Source organism: Euprymna scolopes, chromosome 14 (assembly GCF_053919585.1).
Source record: "Euprymna scolopes isolate OS-2025 chromosome 14, ASM5391958v1, whole genome shotgun sequence".
Lineage (NCBI taxonomy): Eukaryota > Metazoa > Mollusca > Cephalopoda > Sepiida > Sepiolidae > Euprymna > Euprymna scolopes.
Window position 1 is genome coordinate 17,469,240 of NC_136495.1, and position 23,925 is coordinate 17,493,164.

The 23,925-nt window shown below is 32.4% G+C and overlaps 1 protein-coding gene across 1 annotated transcript in view; it reads right to left on the minus strand.

The window, feature by feature from the left end:
- LOC145292879 (adapter molecule Crk-like) overlaps positions 1-23,925 on the minus strand; it is a 193,993-nt gene that overhangs the window by 82,925 nt on the left and 87,143 nt on the right. Inside the window, exon 2 of the mRNA XM_080138998.1 lies at positions 12,477-12,599. Coding sequence (XP_079995124.1) covers positions 12,477-12,599 — 123 coding nt within the window. The remainder of the gene's footprint in view (positions 1-12,476; positions 12,600-23,925) is intronic.

The window sequence follows — 23,925 nt, forward strand, 5'->3', positions numbered from 1 at the left end:
AAAAATTTATTTCTCAAACTGCCGATATTATCATTGAATTAAGCATTATTTATTTAATATTTTCACACAAAAAAAATTATAATCGCAAAAAAATATATTTTTTTTTAGATTACATGTTTTGCGTAATTTTTATATGTAAGATTCAAAAATTTTCCTTGCTTGAATGGATGTTTAAGTTTCAGCGTAACAATTTCTATATAATCTTCGAAAAAATAAATAAATTAAAAAAAAAAATTGAATTTAAAAGCAGGAACACAGAAAAATAAATTTAAAAAATGGTAAAGATTATACAAACGTTCACGATAGGAATGTATGGATGTATGGTTGGGCAAAAAAAAAAAAAAAAAAAAAAAAAAAGAAGAAAACCAACACTCCCTGACGTCATTTTCAGATAGCCTTTTGACTTTGACATTTTCGACTTCCATAGAACACATTCTTAGAGGACTTCGTTTTGTTTTATTTGAGCGAAGCCAGAGTCTATTGCTTTTGGAGGCGAATTAAACTATTTTTTTTTGTACAAAAAGTGTTTTTATTTCATTCAATATCTTAGGACTTTTCTTTGAAATAGACCAAGAAAATTATTATTTATCTTTCAAGGGATTTTTACAATGAATTTATTTAACTTTAAAATTTAACTGAACTTGTCAGTTTCCGAATGTCGTTGTGAAAACATTTTTCATTATAACTTTTTTTTTTTTCATGTGTACAAATATTTTTTTTACCTTTTGGAAACCTACAAAAAAACAAAAAAAAACTATGTCCTATCTTTTTGCCGCCATTATTGTCCGTACCTAATACTTCCTTAGCTTCCATATTTCTTTGTTTATAAAGATGGTGACTATATTTTCCATACAATTTTCATTTCTGCATTTCACAAGGACGAAATTTGTCATTGCTTTTAATATGAAAATTTTTCCATCTATATTTCTAAATATAAATAATAAAAATAATAATATAAATTTCTTGGTCTATTTCAATTTTGTGTAATATGTTTTCATTTATCATATTTCTCCCAGGTATTACCTCTTTTTTGTGGAAAGTATAGTATACTTTGTTCCTCACAATATCTTCCCAGGATTACCATCTTTTTTCTGTTTCCAAGATATCATGCTCTCAAGCATTAACTCCTATTTTTCTGAGGGGAGAGAGTAATATTTGCTCGTCATGACATTCTCTCAGTATAGCAAAAAACATACGAATGGAGGGAGTATATATCTCTACTTGTATACAAAAGGCACTTTGTGTGTGCATGAGAGAGCTCCCTATATGCTCCAAAACTGTTGGGCCAATTTTTTTTTTTTAAATTTCACAAATGTACTTTTTTTTTCTAAGAGTATTCTAAGTTTTAAGTGGAAATACTCCCAATAAGTATTGAAAATTGACAATTGAAAAAAAATTTGATTAAAGGAACAGTCAGATTTTGATCAAAACATCACAAATGCATTTGAGAAGTTTTATCACTGCACAAGGACGCAATGTATAAAATCAACAGAAGGTTCTTTGATAAGATAGATGTTTCCATTTAGAGCATAATGGAACCATGATACTTGATGTTTGCATTTTAAACTTTAACTCAAGCAATTATAGAGAAATAATTACATAAAATCAACAGTAGGTTCTCTACAGTGCAATATAAACTACCATATATAGTGGACTAAGTGACTGCGAGGAAACGTGTAGCTCCCTCTCTGCACTGCGGTGGATCTCCGACTAGAGCAGGCAATCCATCAATTTTATTGAAAAATGTATGATTTCACTGATTTCGATGACAATAAAAGTATTGAAACTAGAATATATGTTATCATTCAATCCTGGGCAACCTCAGTTTTCCCTGCTATATATGTGTGTGTGTGTGTAGTAGTCATCCAGACAGCTATGACTCTTCAGTATTGCCGGTCACATACAAATGTAATCAGCAATATACCTCACCCTCTGCACTAATAAACACCACAGACACCAATCCAATTAAACTTATCACTTATCACCCAAAATTTGATATAGAGCAATTCTTTTGCTCTACTACATTTTTTTTTTTTTTTTTTTTTTTTTTTTTTGCTTAATAACATTGGAAGGGGGAATTCTCTTAATGGTAAAATTTACATGCTTGCAAGGAGGTTAAACATAAGATCAGATGTAATTTAGAAAAATCAACACACTAGGATAAGCCCATTCTGGCCTATAAATAATGCCCAATCAATCCTGTTATCATTCTCTGGTAGGTATACCTCTGTTGATCAGCAATAAACTAATCCCTTCTCATAGATAAAGATAAAGCTTGGGAGAGTGGACCTTCTAGGACTGAACAGAACCATACTTTAGTTAGACTGATGCAAGATCCTCTTAATAGTAAAAGTTACAAAAAGATGATGTGGCCATGTTATTCAGTGTTGTCAGGAATATATATTCCGTAATTCATGATTAGTTCAGGAGTGAATCCTATACATAAAAATATATAAACATATTCAACTTTATATATAGCTTTTAATCAGTTGACATTTCAATGGATGATCCAAATATATTTATTATGCATTATATAATAATTATATTTAAGCACTCGTCTAGAACAGTTCTAGACAGATGGTATAGGATATAACAATAAAATTGTTGCCCTGGAAAGGCAACATGATTCCATTTCCATTTGATGAAAACCAGTTTGTTTTTTTTTGTTGCAGACCATCTACTAATTGGCCAGTTATGTACAAATTCCAAGAGTAATATTAGCCTTCTATCATGTTTGAAAGTGACACAATGTTCAGAGTGAGATCAGAGATGCACCGCTGTACAACTCATGCTCTTTACCAATTCAAGCTATGAAAACAGGACCATTGCCAGCACCCTCCAAATGCAAATCTAGACGGTTTAATGCTTGAGGGTGATGAAAAAGTTTTCAGCCACAATGGTGTTTGGTATGGTTTCAAGTGAAGGCGGGCCACACCATGCCATCTTCAAAGTCTGCTTGAAAGTCAACACCGAAGTGTACCTGGATTGTGCTGAAGAATGCGTTTATCCCTTGGTGCAATCAGGTGGTCACTGGCAGACAGTGTGGCAGCGGGACTCGGCGCTGGCCCACAATTCCAAGGAGACCTAGACTTGGCTTCAGGAGTGCTTCGACTTTATACCCTTCTCTCACTGCCCCAATTTGAACCCGCTAGACTACTTCGTTTGGTATGTCGAGAACATTACCAACATGATCTCCCACAACACCAAAGCCATTCACCAAGTATTTGCCAAGCTCCCACCGGCGCTTGCAGAAAAGGCATGCTCTCAGTTTTGGACCTGTATCGAGGTGGTGATTGAGGTTGAAGATGGTTACATTGAATAAATGACGGCTCTACTACCTAATCAAGTTACCTGAATTGATTTTCTCAAAGTTTTAAGATAAAGCTGTAGTGTTGTTTTCTTTAGGGCAACAATTTTATTGTTCTACCCTGTATTCATTCTTCAAGTAGAACTTATTGTGTTTTTAAAGCTGGTTCATATGATTCAAACAAACAGTAATAAGTATGTAAAAATTAAACAAATCCTTATTGACAACTAATCATTACGAATCTATTGATCAACAACAATCTTTTGGTTATTATGGGAAATCATCCAAATGATGTTCTACACATCAATATTTATGATCGAAGGTCATATAATCATAATAGACTGAAGAAAAATATTTAATAAAATGTTCATTTAAATCAAGTTAAAACTTAAATTAGTAGGTGTGTAATTAGTCTAATCGATATCACCAAGGGTTATATGGATTTGGCTTTGCAGAGTTCAAATCCTCATGAATCTATGGTAGTTATTTACATACTAATACGGTTGAGAAAGGTATAATGCTACAATTTCTTCTCAGCTTAAGCTTAACAGCAACTTATGTTCAATTAATCATATACAATGCATTGTTTATCATAGGTATTGTGCTTCAACATTAAATATCAAAAGGATTGATATTAAACTAAAAAAAAACAAAGGTTTTATTTACAATAGATGCAGGTACAGAAGGGCGAAAAGTAACAGCTGTCTTCCTGTGCAGATGCTTCTTACATTTTTCTGCCATGTTCTCTCTGCATCTCACAACTGAAACTACAACTACCCATAAAGAATGTAAGGTTCATTTCTTTTAAAATCAAAATTTAACTCCTAGTTTCATTGTGTTCTGTCTATGCCCATTAACAGGATTACCTCATGAATTGTATAACTTTCTGCCATACATGGACAGTCATTTACTATAGAAATTAAATTGTTTGAGAAGGCGCACAAAAAATCCTGTATAATTGCTACTAACATGACTTATTAATAAAATTAGTTGAAACTTATTTGTAGTAGTTTAGTTATACATTTTTAGCATCCCAAATTCTCTTGTCAAAAAAAATCGAATACAAATCTATATAAATGGCTATATGTCAGTGTCTCCATATTTCTAAACTATCTCCTCCAAAACTAAAAGTCGCAGAGTGGCGCTATTGACCTCAAATGATTGGATTTTTTATGTGCCATTCTTTTATGGGTCTTTAGCCGGTTAAAATTGTTTTTAAGGAGTTCAAAAATGGGTCAAAATTGAAAATCGTTAAACATTTTGTACATTCATCTTAGTTTATTTTAATTTTTTATCAGTTTATATGATTGTCACATTGGTACAGTGGTAACATCACCAGCTTTGAATGCTACAGTTTTGGTTTCGATTCTAGCTGATGGCACCTAAATTTTTTTTTTTTTTTTAATCTTTTGAAATCATAATATATACGAAATCTGGACAAATTAAAATATCATATTTAAGCATATTTTACACCTGGGCAAAGCCGCATGCCCCTCCCCTGCTAAATACAGAGTGTCCCAATAAAATGTATACACACTTTAAATTACCTCAACTTGCTACATGAATATGCCATTCAATGTTTTCAATAAATGTTTAGGAATAAAGAATGGTACTTCCAGTAGGATGGACCACACCATCCCCATGATGTAGCAGCCTATCTTTATAGTCACCTGCCAAACAGATGGGTAGAACGCAGAGCAAGTATCCAGTACCATCCATGAGCCGTGGATTTAACACCCATGGATTTTTTGGAGGGGTGAGGAAGCAGTTTAAACACAAGGTTCACACACACAAAAAAAAAAATAAAATAAAAAAAACTACCATGACCGAGTTGAAAGCAACCATTGAAGGAGGATGTGCCAGCATCCCAATTGAACTGATAAGGAACGTTTTGCAGTAATCGTCAGCTGTTCCAGGACCACAATGGCCAATAATTTGAACACTTTCGATAATTAGGTATTTCTATATTTGTTCACAGTATTTTGATGTATGAAACTTTCTTTATCATAATAAATGTTGATCTTATAGACATTTAAAGAGTATATACATTTTATTGGAACACCCTGTATTTATTCAGGAAATAAAGCACTATTGTAGTTGTACAACAAGAATATTATATTAAAATGAAAAGAATCATTGAATTAAAACAATAACTAAAAATAGTTAAATATGCAAATTTTAACTTTGTGATTGATATTGCATTTAAAAAGTATATAAAATAGATGGAGAGTTTATTGTGTAAAGTGGAATCAACTTGAAATACTGAGTTTTCCCTTCATCGTTAATTGCAAGAAAGGGACTCAACTTCACATATATTTATTCTAGAAGATTCTATTTTATATTGAAACTTAATTTTATTTTAAGAACCTAGAATTTTGTTTTCCTGGCTTTAGTATTAGGAAGAAAAAAAAAACGAAAAAAATAATAAAAAAAACAGGAATTAACAGCAAAAAATAATGGAAGAAATTGGAAAAAGAAAAAGACTAAGCTTAATTTTTTGTATGAAATGATTTTTGTATTGTGGTACAATTTAAAATAACATTAAGACATAGCAAGATATAGCTTTCTTTTAATTGAATAAGACAATGCTAAAAATAAAAATTATTAAATGCAGTTTGTAGTTAGACTGTAAACAAATAGCAAAACACATGAACAAATTGAAATGACTAAAAATATCTCAATAATGGCATACATCGAGTTTGATAAGCTAAGAAAGAATCTTTTTAAATTTTTAAAATCCAAGTCGACTACTGCCCTTGAAGAATTCATAATTAAAGGATACTCTAACATCTAAATCTGACCCCCAAGATCGCCATGGACATGGAATATGTGCCTACATTAAAGATGGCTTTCCGTGTGGTAGGGATATCTCCAGAGAAGACCCTAATTTACTTCCGGGTTGTACTTGCTTACACCACTGCATTTATATTTGCTTTCTATCGCCCCCACAATAGCAGAGTTACTATCTTTAAGAGCATATCTGAAAAAAATTGACCACATCCTGTCTGCTCACCCTTCAGCTAACATCCAGATTTGTGGTGACTTCAATGTCCACAATATGGAATGGCTGACCCACTCTAACAAGACAGATGATGAGGGGAGGTTCTGTCATGATTTTGCCATTGTCTATGACCTCACCCAGATTGTTCACGAACCCACCCAAGTGCCCGATACTTCCGGTCAGTATGCTAGCCTTCTATACCTTTTTCTCACAACTTCCCCTGAGCTATGTTCAAGTTCCGTTCTGTCTCCTCTGGGATCTGCCAACCACTCGGTTGTATCAGTTAAGATAAAAACGAAATGCAATAAGTCTTCAGATGTACCTCTCCACCGTACTGTATATCGATACTCTACCGCTGACTGGGATAGCTTTCATACACTTATATCCGATCTATCCCTGCATTCCATATTTAAAAAGGACCTGACCGAATGGCTAATTGTAGGCATAGACCGATTGATATCATCCAAAAAATTCCAACAAAAACCTAATAGTCAGCCATGATTCTCCCCAGAATGTGCTGCTGCCATCGCGCATAGAAATAATTTTTTCCATAGCTACCAACGTAATAGATGTACTGAGACTAAAGCTACCTTCAGGACTGCCAGCAACCACTGCAAAAGAGTAATAAAAAAATTAAGAGCTATATGCTCAGTCCGTTAAATCCAAAGTAGCTGAGCAGCAGCTTGGTTCCCACCAGTTTTGGCAAATAGCAAACAGGATCCTGAACAGAAGCGTGCGTTCTATTCCAACCATCATCAATGAACCTGAGGTCATCTCGTTAGCATCAGATAAGGCCAAACTATTTGCCAAGAACTTCGCAGCTAATTCTACCCTATGCGATGAAGGCCATCAACTCCCCGTATTTCTTCCTATAACGGACAACACACTAGGTAACATACAAATATGGTTTCCGTTCTGCCAGATCTACGGCAGATGTGCTAAATGTTATATCTCATAGGATAAGCTAATCACTCGACAAAGGCTTCCTCTCTAGGGCAATTGCTCTTGACATATCAAAGGCCTTCGATAAGGTATGGCATAAGGGACTACTTCACAAGATTTCCAGCTACGGTATAACTGGAAATGTTTTCTCGATCATTAAATCATTTCTCTCTGATAGGCTCATAAGAGTAGTGTTGATAGGCAGAAATCAGAGGCCCTCAATATTAATGCTAGAGTCCTTCAGGGGTCCATCCTGGGCCCAACTCTCTTCCTGATCTACATCAATGATCTCCCAAAACACATACTTAAATCATTCATTGACATCTATGCTGATGACACGACTATCTATGGCAACACATCTAAGGCCGTAAATGACAAAGTTCTTTCTAACTCTCTCTCCTCTGATCTTGAGCACACGGTACAGTGGAGGAAGAGGTGGGTGGTTACTTTTTAAGCATCTAAAACCAAACTCCTATCTTTACATCATCAACGCTATGATCCCCATCTGGCATCAATTGAAATGGATGGCTCTCGTCTAGGGGAGGCTCCATGTTTTGATAAGCTTCTGGGATTGACCTTTACTCCCGACCTGAAATGGAACATATACATCGTCTGTTGCCAAGGTCGCTGGAAAAATGGTAGGATCCTTCTAACGCTTCAGAAGATATCTCACTGCTGATTCAATTCTCTATCTATATAAAAGCCAAGTACATCTAAGGATGGAGTACTGCTGCCACATCTGACCAGGAGCTGCTAAAAACAGCCTATCCTGCCTTGACAGAGTACAAAATAGACTTCGTAGCTTAGTGGGGGATGCCCTTTTCTCTTCCCTGCAACCTCTTTCCCAAAGAGACGTCACGAGCCTGTCTTTGTTTTATCGTTACTTCCATGGCAAGTGCTCGTTTGAACTCCAATCCCTGGTCCCCTCTTGCCAATCTCTCATGATAAACACCTGTCTAGCTGAAACCACTGTCAAAAATTTTCCCCACTCCTTATCTGTGCCAAAATCAAAACGTAGATTCCATGAACAAAGCTTCTTTTTCAGAAGTGCACGCCTGTGAAACTATTCCGGTTGCCTGTTTCCCACCTGGAAGTCTTCGTCCAACATAAACAGGTTCCTGATGAACCGCCCCCCCCTCTAAGGCACTTTATCAAATCTCCAACACTAGCATACTGTACACACAATAACCCTTATCCTCGAGTGGCTTCCGGGCCTTGATAAGTGGTGACTACCTTGTAAAAAAAAAAAAAAATTAAAATTAAGGAAGTTATGACTATTTTTATGCACATTGATATTTTTCCTTCTTTAAAACCATATGCATTTTTTCACATTTTTTACACTACTTTTTCAATAAAAATGATATAACTTTGTTAAAACACAAGATTACACAATGAAATTTACCATATAAGTATTTTCGTGCAAGAAATCAGAATATGCTACTGAAAATCTTCATAAATTAATGGTTTCCAAATAATCTGCAGTAAATACACATAAATCTACTGCAATTCTTTAAAAATGCCACGTATCCATTAACAGAAAAATGAATTGTAACGCATTTTATATACAAAAAACTGAAATCTAAATCTAGAACTGTTTAAAACTGAATAGATTGCAATATTTACTTGGTGTTATTGTAGATTAATATCTTCTGTTATCCCCTCCACCATCACCAAAATATGATTCTACCTTTATAGACAATTACATGTGAACACCTTGAAAACTTTTAATGAAAGATAAACAAAAATTATTTTAGATTCTAATGTAAAATGATTCATCATTTAGAGTCATTCAAGCATTTTAAGGCAGTTAACCCATTTTTTTTTTTATGAGAGATAAAATCCTGGGCATTTTTTTTCCAACCATAATCAAATTTTCAATTTAAAAAATCTGATCTGGAAAAAAAAAAAAAAAAAAAAAAAAAAAAAAAGTCTGTTTACAGGTGTGCTATCACTGCTGTTGCTATTACTATTTCACGGTGGCCCAATGGGTAACGTCGCACATTTTTTTTTTCACACTTTGCCTCAAGGGTTCGAGTTTGATCTACCAAAGCTTTTTTCTTTTTAAATTTTACTCCCCCCCCCCCCAAAAAAAAAGTTTTGATTTACCCAAAACCACACACACACACCTTCAAACATCCAAGCAATGCCGGGTACCCCCCCCCCCCCCCGCTAGTAAAAATATAAATCAAAGTCCAGTAGAGATGGACTTCTATGCTTATATAGCCTGTAAAATTTCAGCCATATTCAATCAAATTTGAACTCACGCATGTGTATCCAAACGTGACGTATGAAATGTAAACATTGAAAAAACAGTTTCCCTTTTTGTTGTCATCATTTTTTACCGTTTTTCATTTTTAATTTTGAGCATAAAAACATTGAACGCATAAGAGAAAAATAAATTAAGATCATTGAAATGCTTATTCTATTCTCTTTCCAGCAATGTGATTCTTTTAAAAATTGACCCACTAATAAAAAAGATATGATTTGTTGAAGCACATTAGGTATATAACATTGCCGATGTCCACGAAAATACAGCATACACTCGTAATGTTAAATGTGACATCTCTAATTAGTTTTCAAATTTCATGACAAAATTCTAAATACAAATGTGGTACGAGCATTTACAAACTGGGGGGGGGGGATCCTTTTCAAAATCTTACCAAAAACGCTGTTTTATACTGTTCCGGTATTTATCGCTTTATTTGCTTAAAACTCTAAAAATATATAATGTACATAATTATTTATTACTTCATTTGAAAGTATATTCATTTCCGAACAAAGCAGTGGTATTTTGAGGACTTAAGATGCTTTGGTTTGTAAAATATGACTATTTTAGCAGAAGCCCCTTGAAATCTGATTGTCCAAAGCATTTTATCATCCATGTGTATTGCTAAAACAAGTGTAAACATATTCGTCATTTTAATTTTACAATTTCTTGTTTTTATAGTTTACAGGCGTGAAAAACTGACATTGTTTGGGATTAAATGAGGATCGCTATGTTCATAATAGCATATTATTTGGTTCATTTTTACTGACCCTTGACATAGTCGAAGATGAAGTATTAGAACATTCTGAATTAAGAGCTTATACATATGGTTTAAATGTCAGCAAAATCAGATATACATATTAAAAATTTTAAGGGGATTCTGTCCCTACGAGTTATTTAAGACTCAGAAACACATCCATTATCTTTTCCAGAAAACTTTATACATATGATTTAAATTTCATGAAAATAGAATATACTAGCAGGGCGCCCGGCATTGCCTGGTCAGAAAATATGCTTAAATATGATATTTTGATTAATGCAGATTGTATTTATTATTATATTGGACCCAATATATAGTAATGATTGAAAAAGTTATTAAAAAAAAACAAAAAAACTCCTGCGCCACCACCTAGAATTGAAACCAAAACATTTAGCTTATGATTTACTTTTTCCTTTGATGTTAATTCCTAAGCTATGAAGACAAGTTTGCTGTAAGGCTAAAAATAAAAACATGAACCAATAGCTATTACATTACTCATGCATATTCATAATGCTGTTGTTTGACTTTCACTCACCTAACAAATTCCATTTCTTTAATTTTCAAACTTCTGCACAGATTTCCCCCAGCTAAAATCCAAACAAAGTTTTGCATGGGTTCAAATACCCTATATATTATGTTTTATGTCTAGACCAAAAACTGACAGGAGTTTGGTAGGCAAAATTTTTTAAACAAATATATTTATGTATGCATACATAAATATATATAGAAAGATCTGTTTGCTATAACCTTTTTATTATATTACGCAAGTATAAATCATGTAGAATATCTGTATGAACATAATTACATGTAATAGTTAACTAAAAATGATCATCCCATAAGAAAACTGAAAAAAACTAATAGGGAATTAAATAAAATGAAAGTTTAAAAGGAATATGCAAATTAGCTAGATCTTTTACAGATGAATGCATTTCCATGACCCATATATAACAAAGTTGTATTTTCTTTTTAAATAAATAGAAAAAAGGGTTTTTGATATGAATATCATGACACACACACACAAAAAAAATTATATAGATTTGAAGTCATAAGAGATTATGCTTTCATAGTTCCCCTTATTAGTACACTTAGAGATTCTGGAACATTTTCTTTGGCTTCCCTGGTAAATATTACAAAATACGCTTAAATTTTATGCAGATTCTCTAACCTTTCTATAGGGAACACAAACATTAAAAATTGAGTTTTATACATAGAAAGATTCACTTGGATATGCAAAAATAAATTCAATCAATAAATATTGCATGAAGGGAACTAGTCTACATTATGTTGCCCATTTTTCATGTGCATTTTATTTAGGAGGATTATATCACAAATAAAATTTTTTTAATTTTTTATTATAAAAAGTATACCAAAAGAACACACAGGAGATAAATAACAAAATAAAAATGTTTAAAGAAAATAAATAAAAAATACTTGTTTTGACAAATACAACATTTACAAGACTATTTTTCCTGTTAAATGTTTAATATACTTTTTCAACTTTCATGTTGTCTTTTGAAATATCTGCCATTTTTGGTGTTTGAAATTCTGTTAATGGGTGCATACGGATTAATATTTCAGGACTTAAAGTTTTATAATGAATGCAAAAATTCTGGACTTTATAATTTTGCAGGCAAAGAGCAAAAGATCCTTCTCATGTTGACACGAAAAAATTATGTGCTGGAATGCTAAAAGATTCAATTTTTTTATGGAGCAATTCTTGTTTCTGATTGGTTGCTAGCAGAACGTAAATTAATTTGATTCGTCAGTTCCTATCAGCAGCGTTTATAAATAGAATCTCCCAACTTTGAGGGAGCCTACCCCATCAAATATCAAAAATATTGCAACAATATATATCCATTTTTTTTAAATGCCACTTAACTCGCTTCATATGGAATAAATTAAACATAAGGTTGGTTTTTAATGTCAGTGTGTGTGTGGGGGGGGGGATGAAAAAAATTTTCCATTAAAAAAAAAAAAAATTATCAAAAAAAATATTCTTATCCCACATATCTGAATACATTTGAGCTTCCATTCTGATGTAAGGTGGAATACAATTCTGGAACCACAGTAAAATGTTAAGCCGTTATATCTATATAAACTTATTTTTTCTTTTTAACAAAAAGAAAAAATGGTATTGATTACCATCATAAATTTTGAACAGTCATTATTAAACATAAGTGAAAAATGGAATGATACTTACTTTACGCATAAGACCAGATTTCCTTTCATCGTTTGACTCTCTCGGACAAGAAATACACCACTATCACGTTCATTTTTTAATATATCGTTTGCCTCTTCTCTTGCCATAGGACCAAAAAACCAGCTGGAAAAAAAGCAAGACAGAAATACTTATTAAAAAAAATTTTTTTTTTTTTTTTTTTTTTTTTAAACATTAAAATAGGAAACAATGGACAGATACTCAGTGACTTGTTCTGAGGTTATTATTTACAATCACATTATTTAGATACTTAAATTTTTCTTTAAACAATTTTCAGTTGATGTAGTTTGACATTGAAAATATAACAAGTTCGTCTAAAAATAGGATTGCATTTTAAATTGTCAATCAAAAATTTCCATGGTATTAATCTACCTATTTAGCGAATAGATAGACTCTTCTGGATTACATATAGAGTTACATCAAAGCAGTCATAGTGTAGTATTGGGAATCCCAGCTTAAATGCTATCTAGGTAGTTGGAGAAATAATAAGTTATGTAAGTATATTTTCGATTCCCATCAGCGAGTTTAGTGGGGTCATAGATGGTTAGGGTTGACAGGTATCAACCTAGATAGAATGCAACGGAAATTGTTGTCGTAGTCTTCCGGTCGACGACCATATGAGGGAGAGTTGGTTTGGCCTGCAGATGGAACAAACAGGAGATTAGGGTCTGTCTGCCTTTAATAAAAGAATTGAAGCTTCAAATTCATCTATGTTATCGATGCGTCTGTCTACAGCAGTGACCACTCCCCATGTGATGGCAGCCCAGTGACAAGATATCATCCGCTGGACAAGGCAAGCAGGTATGTACGCATGACATTATTTGCATATACACGTCGAGAACCTTCAAGGCAAGAAACGGTGTAAGGATAGAATACACACACACACACATAAGTAAGAACATATATGTAAGAATACACAGACACTTTAAAAGTACCTTAAAGTAAAAAGAATCATAAAAGAAACAGTAAAAGAGAACAATTAGCAAAGTAAATAAATAGGACGCAAAAGACCATCTTGAGCAATAGCCACAGTATCAGATGCAAACTTTCTGTAACATAATATTCTGTAAATACACTCTTGTAAATATATCACCGTGTTGTCTTTATCATTAGCTCTTCGAGGTCACAGTAGAAATAAAACCATTGGTTTAAAAATACAAATTAATATCTAAACTGAAAAATTGACAATGTTTAAACATTGACAAAAAAGGAAAAGACTTTAATAATTAGTCTTGTCTGTATCATTTCTGAAAGCAACAAAAAGATAGCAATCTGTGATGGACTACACTTATGATCGAAAAGGTTCACAATGATTTGTAGGTTTAGTTCATATTGAAAATGATGGACTAAGCATGCAAAATACTGCAGTCTTTTCAATCCAAGTAAGTGTATTGAATGACCATCATAAAATCAAAGAAGCTTGTTAATAAGATAAACCTGTTTAAGTCATATAATTCAGACTTGTTCATATCCGCTCTATTTTTTTTTTTTTTTAACAAAATTAAGGTAGAGTATAAAATAAACTTTAAAAATGTAATTTGTAAGTGTGTGTGTGTGTGTGTGTAGGGGGGGATCTTTTGCTCTTTTTTCACAAAAGAGACGGTGCTAGTCTCTCTACTATCATTATTTCTATGGAAGGTGCTCAGCTAAGATTCAATCTAGTTCATACTTGTAAAACATTCACAGTAAGAACTCATCTTGTCATAACTGCAAAGAACTTTCCTTTCTTCCTCCACGTGAATTGTATCAGGCAACACTTCAATGAACAGTCTCTTTGCAAGGGCTTCCTGTATCTGGATGATATTATCACAAGACTGGTTCCCCACAGATTACAACAGTCATCTTCAAATCCAATGTCAAATACTTGTCATAAATCATCCTCATAAGTAATTAAGTTTAATCCATTCCATTTTTAATCCTCCCATAATATTCCTCGTCTCTTAAATGACATTTCATCTCATTAATCTTTATCCTCATGTGGCCTTTGGCCTTGATATGCAATGACTTGTTAAAATAAAAAGAAAGGGCCTGTGATATTCTGAACATCCAGATGATACCAATAATCTAAAACACAAATATACGATACCTTATCGCATAAAACAAACATTTCAGAAACCTGCGCAAACCATTCACTTCCGATGCAAAAAGATGAAGTGTTATTTCACAATTTGTCATAAAACAATAGAACTTCGCTTTTTGTGCCGATTGATTTTTCATTTAGAAATCACAATGTTTTCAAGAATAAACAAACCTAAAAAATTGTATTTATAGCAAGTCTATGATAGAAGAAGCTTTGTAAGCTACAACAAAAATTAAAATAATCAGTGTAGGATGAACAGTAAATGTGGATTGTGATTAAATCCAATTTCTATGCAATTATTTAGGTCTCTCTTGCACTTGGATCACCAAATATATTTGGTAGCTTCTACAATTATTGGAATGATGGCGATCTTAAGATTCCAGTTTATTTCCAAATTGTACATAAGACCTTGCTACTTAGTTATCGTTTCCCTCTCAGCTCTATTTTGGCTAGCATCATCAGATTTCAACTAAGGTTGCTACTCTCTTCTAATGTCCCATATTGCTATGTCAGGTTTAGGAATTGCATAGTCAAGGTGTTTAGCAATGCAAATGGCATTTAGAATAAGCAAATATGGAAAAAGATCAACCTTTAAATTTAGCACAAGTGAACAGATTTTGCTTACAAAATTACTATTGTACTCATCCAATGTAAATTCAAAAAACCGTTCATCGCCTCTGAACACTGTGTGTGTGTGTGTGTGTGTGTGTGTGTGTGCAGGACAGTGAATCTTGTAGTAGTCAGTTTCTGATGATGATAAAGATATATTATCTTGTAATCTAAAAAGATCAACGCAAACTCTCATATTCTTGATAATGTGGAACTGCAGAGGTCAATGGCAGCTGAATGATCGTCAGCACTTTCACACTTTAAATAAGTACGCTTGATTAATCTCACCCGATAAACAAAATTATTGTAAAAAGTCTTTTTGTGTATTATTTCATTATGTTTAGAAATGTATTCATTTACTTATATACTAAATAAATAGACCATTTCTTAATTGAGGGTTTATTTTGCACTATGGTATTGTTTTCTCTATTTCATGAAGTGTAAATCTATTTCTAATATATTTCAAAAACACTGATTTTATTATTGGTCAATTGCTATTTGAACAAAAAATTAAAATATATTTTTTATTGCAAAAATAAAAAAAAATAGTTGCCAATTTAAAAATAAAAACATTTAGAGGGAAAAGAACTGGTGCAAAAATATTGACGGTGCATTGACTTGTACACTTCAATCATTACGTCATTCATTAAAGTTATTTCTAAAGTTATTGCAATAAGTAGGTTTTACTGTAGTTTTAGTTTTTTCTTTTATTATCTTAATCAAAAACTGGTTATTACAAAGATAAAGCAATAATTTGTGATTTTCGTATTTTGTCAATATTCAATTCACAGTTTGTTGTATATATGGGCATTTAAAGATGGACTTCCAAACTTCTGGCCAGGTCTTTATCTCTCAAATTCATCCTTGTCATTTCCTCCATTGTTTTTCTTAACCTTTCTCCACAAACTGTTCCTGCGACCTCAAGTATTATACATGTACTAACTCAGAAGCACTCAGCTATTCTTTCAAGATCATTAAACCAACAACGTCTCCAGTTCTTCACACATCTTCCTCTGAAGTCACCTGATCTAAGTGTTTAAGAATCACATTACACATCCATCATATTCTCATATCATTTCTCTCCATGCAACCACACACCCTTAACCATCACTGGGTAGATTTCACTGCCATACTGCGTACACCTACCTGATAGACCCTTCCTTTGGTAATGCTCTGTTGGTTAGTAATGGCAAAAGTTTATTCTGCTCACTGCATTCCTCCTTGCAATCGCACCATCACTAGTTCCTCCCCATGCTTCAATGATATTTCTGTGAATATTACTTTCCAATGATCAAGTCACAGAGAAGCTGAGTGATTGATCTGTCAGCACAATGTTGATTAAAGAATCAAGATAACCAAAACAAAGAAATATGTGTTTTAAAGACTTAGCAAAACATTTTGAATTGCACAAGCTTTCTCTGCGGCCAGGGTGATGAAGCATAAGATTTAACTGATAGGAGGAATTCCAAGAAATGGTATAATCATTAGGGAAGAAAACCAAGACGAACATACAGATGGTTAAATATAAATTCAAGATGTAAATACCGTACTAAAATATTTGAACATCAAATCACAAAAAAATGTACAAATAAATGAATATATATTATATATATATATATATATATATATATATATATATATATATATATATATGACTACTTCATTTAATCACAAATTAATATACGAAGATATAATTTTATGGGCAAATTTTCAGTATTTACTTCAACAGTGCTCAATATTTTCATAACTTACAACCTAGCTCAGGTAGATCTAGGTAGTAAGTTATGAAAATATATATGGCAATTAAGCTACACAAAACATTCTGTGTAGCTTAATTGCCATATGCATTTTTATAACATATATATATATATATATATATATATATATATATATATATAGAGAGAGAGAGAGCAAGTTGTATGAATATGTGTTGTGGCATGACAAAATGAACAAAATGAACTAAAAGCCAAACTAACAGTAAATTTGGAATCTACACTTAATCCCACGTCCTTACGTCCTTATTGATGTCAAGTTTGTGGACCTTTTGAAAACTCATTCAAAGTATGTAAAAATAACATCAGAAACAAATTTAAATGTTCATTTCCAAGTTAAACATTTTTCATTACTAGTAAGAAAATTTAAACCTAAATCAAGTTTTATAAATGGTTTAAATAAGTTATATAGACAAGATATTTTCATTTGATTGATATGGATAAGCATTCGGCTTCATTTTCAATGTTTTAAACTATCTTTCAGTGTTTGAAAAGAATATATTTTACAATCTTTTTACTATAGTGTTCGAATTATGTCCTAGCTGATACAGATGATTATCATAAATCAGAATAATGTACTTGTTTATTCTTTTTAAATTATTTGGTGATTTAAAATTAAAAATATTTGATCTGACATATAGAAGAGAAATGTTTAGAAAACCTGATGTCAATGGGTAATTCAGCTTGCATCTATATTAACAATTTCCTTGCCAGGAAGTTAAACACAAGGTCAGGTGTGGTTTTGAGCCGGTAGCACACTAGGATAAACATTCTCTGGTCTATGAAATATGCCTGAACAACCTGGATGGCATTCCCTAATACCTCAATATTGTTTGGCAGTAATAAGGCCATTGAATGCTACAAATCAGCCTGACAATCATTTAGTTGGATGTGTATTTAAAAACAAAAAGAAAAAAAAAGAAAAGAAAAGAAAAAAAAAGACGAACGAATGTTCAATAGGCACCAATAAAAGTAAATCTTGCTCAAACTTATGGAAAACTTGAATGATAGACAAGTAACCCATCCTCAAAAAGTAGATGATAATGCTTGGGAGTTTATCTATATTGAATATTGACACTAATTCAAAGTAAATAAATTTAGTTAAAGAAAAGTCACACTGAAAAAGATTTTATATTTAGATATAAAAAAAAAAAAAAGATGGAAGATGTCTCAATATATAGTAAAAAAAAAAAAGTCAAATTTTAAAAATTATTTAAAAAAAAACATCAATAGGAAAAGTACAAATATGGAAAGAAAAATAATTTTAAGAAATTAGAAAATGTCTTAATCTGTAAAGTAAGAAAAGAAAACTTGTCAATGTTTCTTAGGTTTAACATTTTTGGAACTGTTATCAGGAGAGACAGAAGAGACAATAAGATGCTGTTCTAGTTTCCTCCTTTCTTTATAGTGGAGATATAAACAGAAGTTGTGATTTTAAATTACTTTGTGGCCGCTGTGATCTTGTGGAAAACAAAAGTAACCATGTATATTTAGTTACGTAAATTTGTGATCGTGCGAAAGAGTTGGAATAGAAAGGTGAAAAAGTTTGTAAAAATAATCGAAGCGACCACAGAGCAACTTTTTTTTATAAATCACAACAAAATCTAATGTGTTTGAAAAACGCTATTCTGCTCATTCTGTTAATCTGGAATCTATGTCACCACAATATTATGTAAGCACATCAAAAATTGAGACTTGAAAAGAAAAAAAACCCTAAATAACAAAGTAGCTGGCGTGACTCGGGAATCAATATTTGTTATAAATCCTATGATTTGGAAAATGAAAAAAAAAAAAATTGTTTATTCTGTCAATTTGAAATGTGAAAAATCTAGAATAGTCATTGAAACAGACAAGTAGCAAAATAATAAAATGAAATACATACCATGGTACAATAAAATAGTTTAAAGAAAAAATTCTGGTAAAATATATAGCAATGGAAGTAGATGCGAGCGTGAGAGTGAAAATATCTTCAATTTCCTGTGTGAATGAATATGTTAAAAGTTGTCAAACCAGAAAAAAATTGTTTAAAGCTCTTGAAAGTGAATGCATATTTTTCAAAAACTCATCAGGAATTGGCCAAATTTCTTGCCGAATCAGATGTGATTATGCAAGTTTTGGTAAAAAAAACTATAATGGCAATGAAATGGGGGTGGGGGGGTCATTTTGTATATAAGTCTTTCATTGCTACCTATAAACAATTTTAGCATATCTCCAACGATTTTGTAGCCAGATGTCTTCAGCAAGTAAAGAAACAATTGTGAAATACAATCTGCACATACTCCATCTCTTTGATTTTCACATCCTGAAGACTGTCTGGTCATGTGTTTCTTATTTTATGAACAAGACAGATTCATGCCGAGCATGGATTTGAGATATACTCTGATGTGTTAGTCAACCAAACTGATTTAGGAAAATACTCATCTTTAAAACCAGCCGTTTCCTCCTCAACTTACTTGACCTATAAAAAAGCCACCTGGATCAACCTTCTCCAACACAAATTTTAAAAGTCAAGAAGGATTAACATATCATTATCTCTTTTCATCGCAACTAACATATTTGGGTCTCTAGTATTATATAGTTCGTTCGACAAAACTAGTTGCTGAGAGAATGATTATTAAGGCTGAAAGTCCACTTGAGAATAAAGTTAATGAGTTTGTCAGGAGGATTCGAAATAACGGTTGGAACAGGGCAGAACTTGATTATTGAGGAAGATTGTTCAACAAGAATTTGTCAATATTAGACTTGAAAACTACCATGTTGTAGTGAGCTGGGAAGCTGACCATGTTATTGAGTTCAACAGACGGAATGTTCTTAGAAAGAAACTTTGCTCATGGAAGTTCCGTTTAGTTATGGCTGCCAAAATTCTTATTAAAACAGTTTGGAGGAAACAAATTAATGTTATTAACAAAAAGATGAAATTTTAACCCTACTACTAATGTGTATCCAAAACTAAATTTCATTTTTATTACATCTAAAAAGGTAATATGAGCACAAAAAAATCTTAGCAAATATTCAAAGCAAATTTATAAATGACATATTATAAGTTGAAATTTAAGACATTCTATTTGCCAATTTCACTGATTTATGATACTTACTACGGTTAATTTTCAAAGACTTCATCTCTACACACACAACTTAGAAACTCCCACATCCTGTAATGCATGAGATAATCAAAGTATATTATTGTTTCCGATCTGAAGTCGGATCTACAGCATCTCCAGCTTCTTGCCGTTGCAATAGAACGTCTCAACTGTCTGCTTCCAGTTCATTTTTGACCTTCCTCCAGTTTTTCGATCAGGGATCCATTGAAGCACTTGTTTGTAAATTCTCTCTGGATCCAATTTTAGGGAATGTCCGAGCCAGTCTAGACGTCGATTGCAGATTACTGATGTTACTATTGTACGACTTGTGTGCACACACAACATTAAATAAAAAAATTAGATTTTTATAAATCCACAAATCTTTTAAAGAGGCTCTGTCGATCGGTCACGTTAAAATTTGAATAACATTTTCATCGCTAAATGTGTAGATTGATTGGCCGCATATGAAAAACATCATAATATCTCATTAAAATCACAAGCACTTCGAATATTCAAAATTTTAGTAAATTATTTTACATAATTTTTAATCTCTATAATTCCAAGTGATTCAAAATAAGAACTCGTCTTACTACCATAACTGAAATTTTTTTTTGTTATTCCGTGTGCCTAGCATCAAGCAGAATTTTCATGACCAGTTGGTTTCAAAACAATTCACCTGTGAAACATTACCACGGGGCTACTTCCCTGCACACTAGAACATGCCAGTCTTCAAATCTATTATCAACAAATACTTATAAACTGTTGTCAATAAGTAATAAAACTTATTTTCAATCATAATATTCATCACTTAAACAACGATACATCATTAATCTTTATCCTCAAGTGGATTTTGGCTTTGATAAGTAGTAAATCATCTTATAGAGATTTTGTCCATCCGTCACAATGTTTTGTTTTTATGCAATAAATATACCATGAAGTTTGCGTCATATTGAAATATCAGAAATTTTTACTTTTAGAAATGGAGAATATTGCATTAATAGCAAATTTCTCACAAATAAATTGGATGTCATGACCGAAAACCAAAACCTTGATATCTTTAGTCTAACTGACTTATTTGGACTTTCTAATAGAGCTTAAAACCTTAACAAAATACTTATAACCTTGATGTGACACCATAGGTTCATGATTTACAGAATGTTGCAAAATATGAATCCAAATATAAGCCACAATAAAAAAAAAAAAAATGGGTAAACATTAACAATCACGTCTGAAATTATTTTAATGGTCCAAAACAATTTATTTTGATTTAACTATGTATTGACGTTAAAAACAATTATATACAATATACTAGAAAAATTCTAGCATATCACTGCGAGTTAGATTTAAAAAACTTATTTTAGCTCATCAATATCTATGCAGTAAGTACTAATCTTTTCTATCATAAAACTTGTATGAAGTTCAGGTAAACATTCAAACTGCATTTTGTATGAAAATACTAACTAAACTGATGCTAACTCCCTCACACAACCCCTGATATTTAACCAAACATTTTCGGGCATTAAAAGCACCGGAATGTGTTTCATGGCCAGTCTGAATCAACCAATGAAAAGCAACAGTTGATTGCAAACCATGATAAAAAAAAGGGGGGCGAGGAGTGGGAATGAGGGAATCTAAGGTCAAAAGTTGGTCGAGATCAGAGATTACACAAGTGAATGTAAAGTATGTTCTATACACACATATTGGAAGCAGAGTTACTTACCAAAAGCTTTTCTTTTTTTTTTCTTTCATATAATGCTACCACCATCTTTATAAAAGATTCAGTTTGGAGACTGCAATCACTTGGGAACTTTTTAGGGCTATTAACTTACAGACAGACAAGTGAGAGCTTTTACTGGCCGAGAATAATAAACTTGAGTTCTTTATTTTTGTTGGGAATTTATCTGAACATTTCCACAACAGAGACATTTTAGATTCTAACTGCTTGCTAATTCAGTTCCGATTGAAAACGACCAAATATTTCCTTTGCATTATTTTTGCATTTGTTCTTACTTTGAAATAAATCGCTTTTATTTTTCTAGTCAGGGCAAGTATAAGCAGTATATTTGCCATATATTATCTTTTGTGAAATTTTTCAGGCAATTCTCTAACCATTGCCACAGTTTCATTATAATGCGTAATGTGTTTCTGTTCAGGTGTAGAATTTATTTTTTTATGGAGATCGTTTACGCGAGTGGTAAGGACTTGGTAATGGTTGAATATATTTAGCATATTAGTATCGGTGGAAAATGCTAATTTTATCAGGTTTTTTATTCTTTATATTTATTTAAGAATTATGTATATAAATAGGGTTGGGAGGCTAGAAAACAGCACATATTTGTATATAGACAATTTATTTGTTTAATTCAGATATTTTGAGGAATACAAGCTTGTCAATGAAAGCCTGTTTTTTTTTGTTTTTTTTTTTCCTTTTTTTTTTCTTTTCCGATCCGCATGGTGTAATTTGTGAGCTAAGAGTGTTAGTTCGTAAACAAACAAAAAACAAACAAAAAAAAAAAAAAAAAAAAAAACAGGCTTTCATTGACAAGGATGTATTCATCAAAATATCTGAATTAAACAAATTGTTTACATATATAATAAAAAAAATTATTTGCTTGAGCCTCCCAAACCAATTTATATACATAATTCCTGAATTTCAAAATATATGCAACGCTTCAAACGCAGGTAATATTTATTTTATATTTATTGTTTCTAGAATATGTAGCATTTGCTTTGTATTCTTCTTGTCATTTTACAACTTATTCTCTAGTTATTGTAGACGTTTTGATACGTGTACATGTGGCATATTGCTAAGGAATTTGTTTCTGTTCGTCTTTGTCGTAGATAGTTTGTAATTGGGATTAAGTCAAATATATTTTGCACGTTAGACTATCAGTTTTGATATTTTTCTACTTATATATTTTTTTTTAATATTTTTTAGTCATGTCCACCCTAAACAAGGCATATTATCACTTGGATTTAAGGGGCTACTATTTGGGACCATATTTAGAGGAGACTAGCAAAATGTTGGTTCACATTACATTTAAGCTTCTGCATGTCAGTACAGTCAGGGAAGCAGGAAATTGAAGGAATTCCAAAGTCCAAGAAAAACTATTAGAGTAAAAGACTTTCCAACATCTAGAGACCTCTACAGTGAAGAGGCGAGATTTTGCTGCTAAATGGGTTTTTCGGGGTATGTACATAGACGGGACACAGATGCAATGAGTTCAGAGTACATTCCATTAAAACACTTGTAAAACAGGGACAGAAATGCAACATTGCGGTGATGGGACAGGGGCTGGAACTTAGTTAACAGTGCAGAACCTATTAGATTGGAGACTTTTAGACCCTGTCCAAGAGGGAGAGACTAGTGGTACATGCACCAGCCATATATGACAATACGCCATGCATGTATAAATAGTAGCTTTGTAGAGGTGTAGGATAGGTGTAAGTAATTTTCTAGTATGGTGGAGGGGACCTACTTTGTTTGCAGCAGCCTTGGCAATGTCGTCAATGTATTTGTTCCAGTTCATGTTGACTGAATGTTAAGCTGAAGAGTTTGAACAAAGAGTTCCTTGTTAGGGTGTTATTAGTCATAGCTATCAGTGGTTGAGAAGGTTTTTTTTGTAATTGTTAAAAGGAAAGAAGCTTAGTCTTAATAGCATTAAATGTTACCAACCATTTACAGCCCCATCCCACTATGGATCGGAGATTGGTTTCTAAGGATTTTGCCATTGCCTTAGATATATGTACATCAGTTTTTCCATCATTCCTATTATAGAGCATTGTATCATCAGCAACTATACCCATTTCAGAAACAATGTTATCAGTCATAATAACAGAGGTCCAAGGAACTCCCACATTAACATTATGGTTCTTAGATATACATCCAT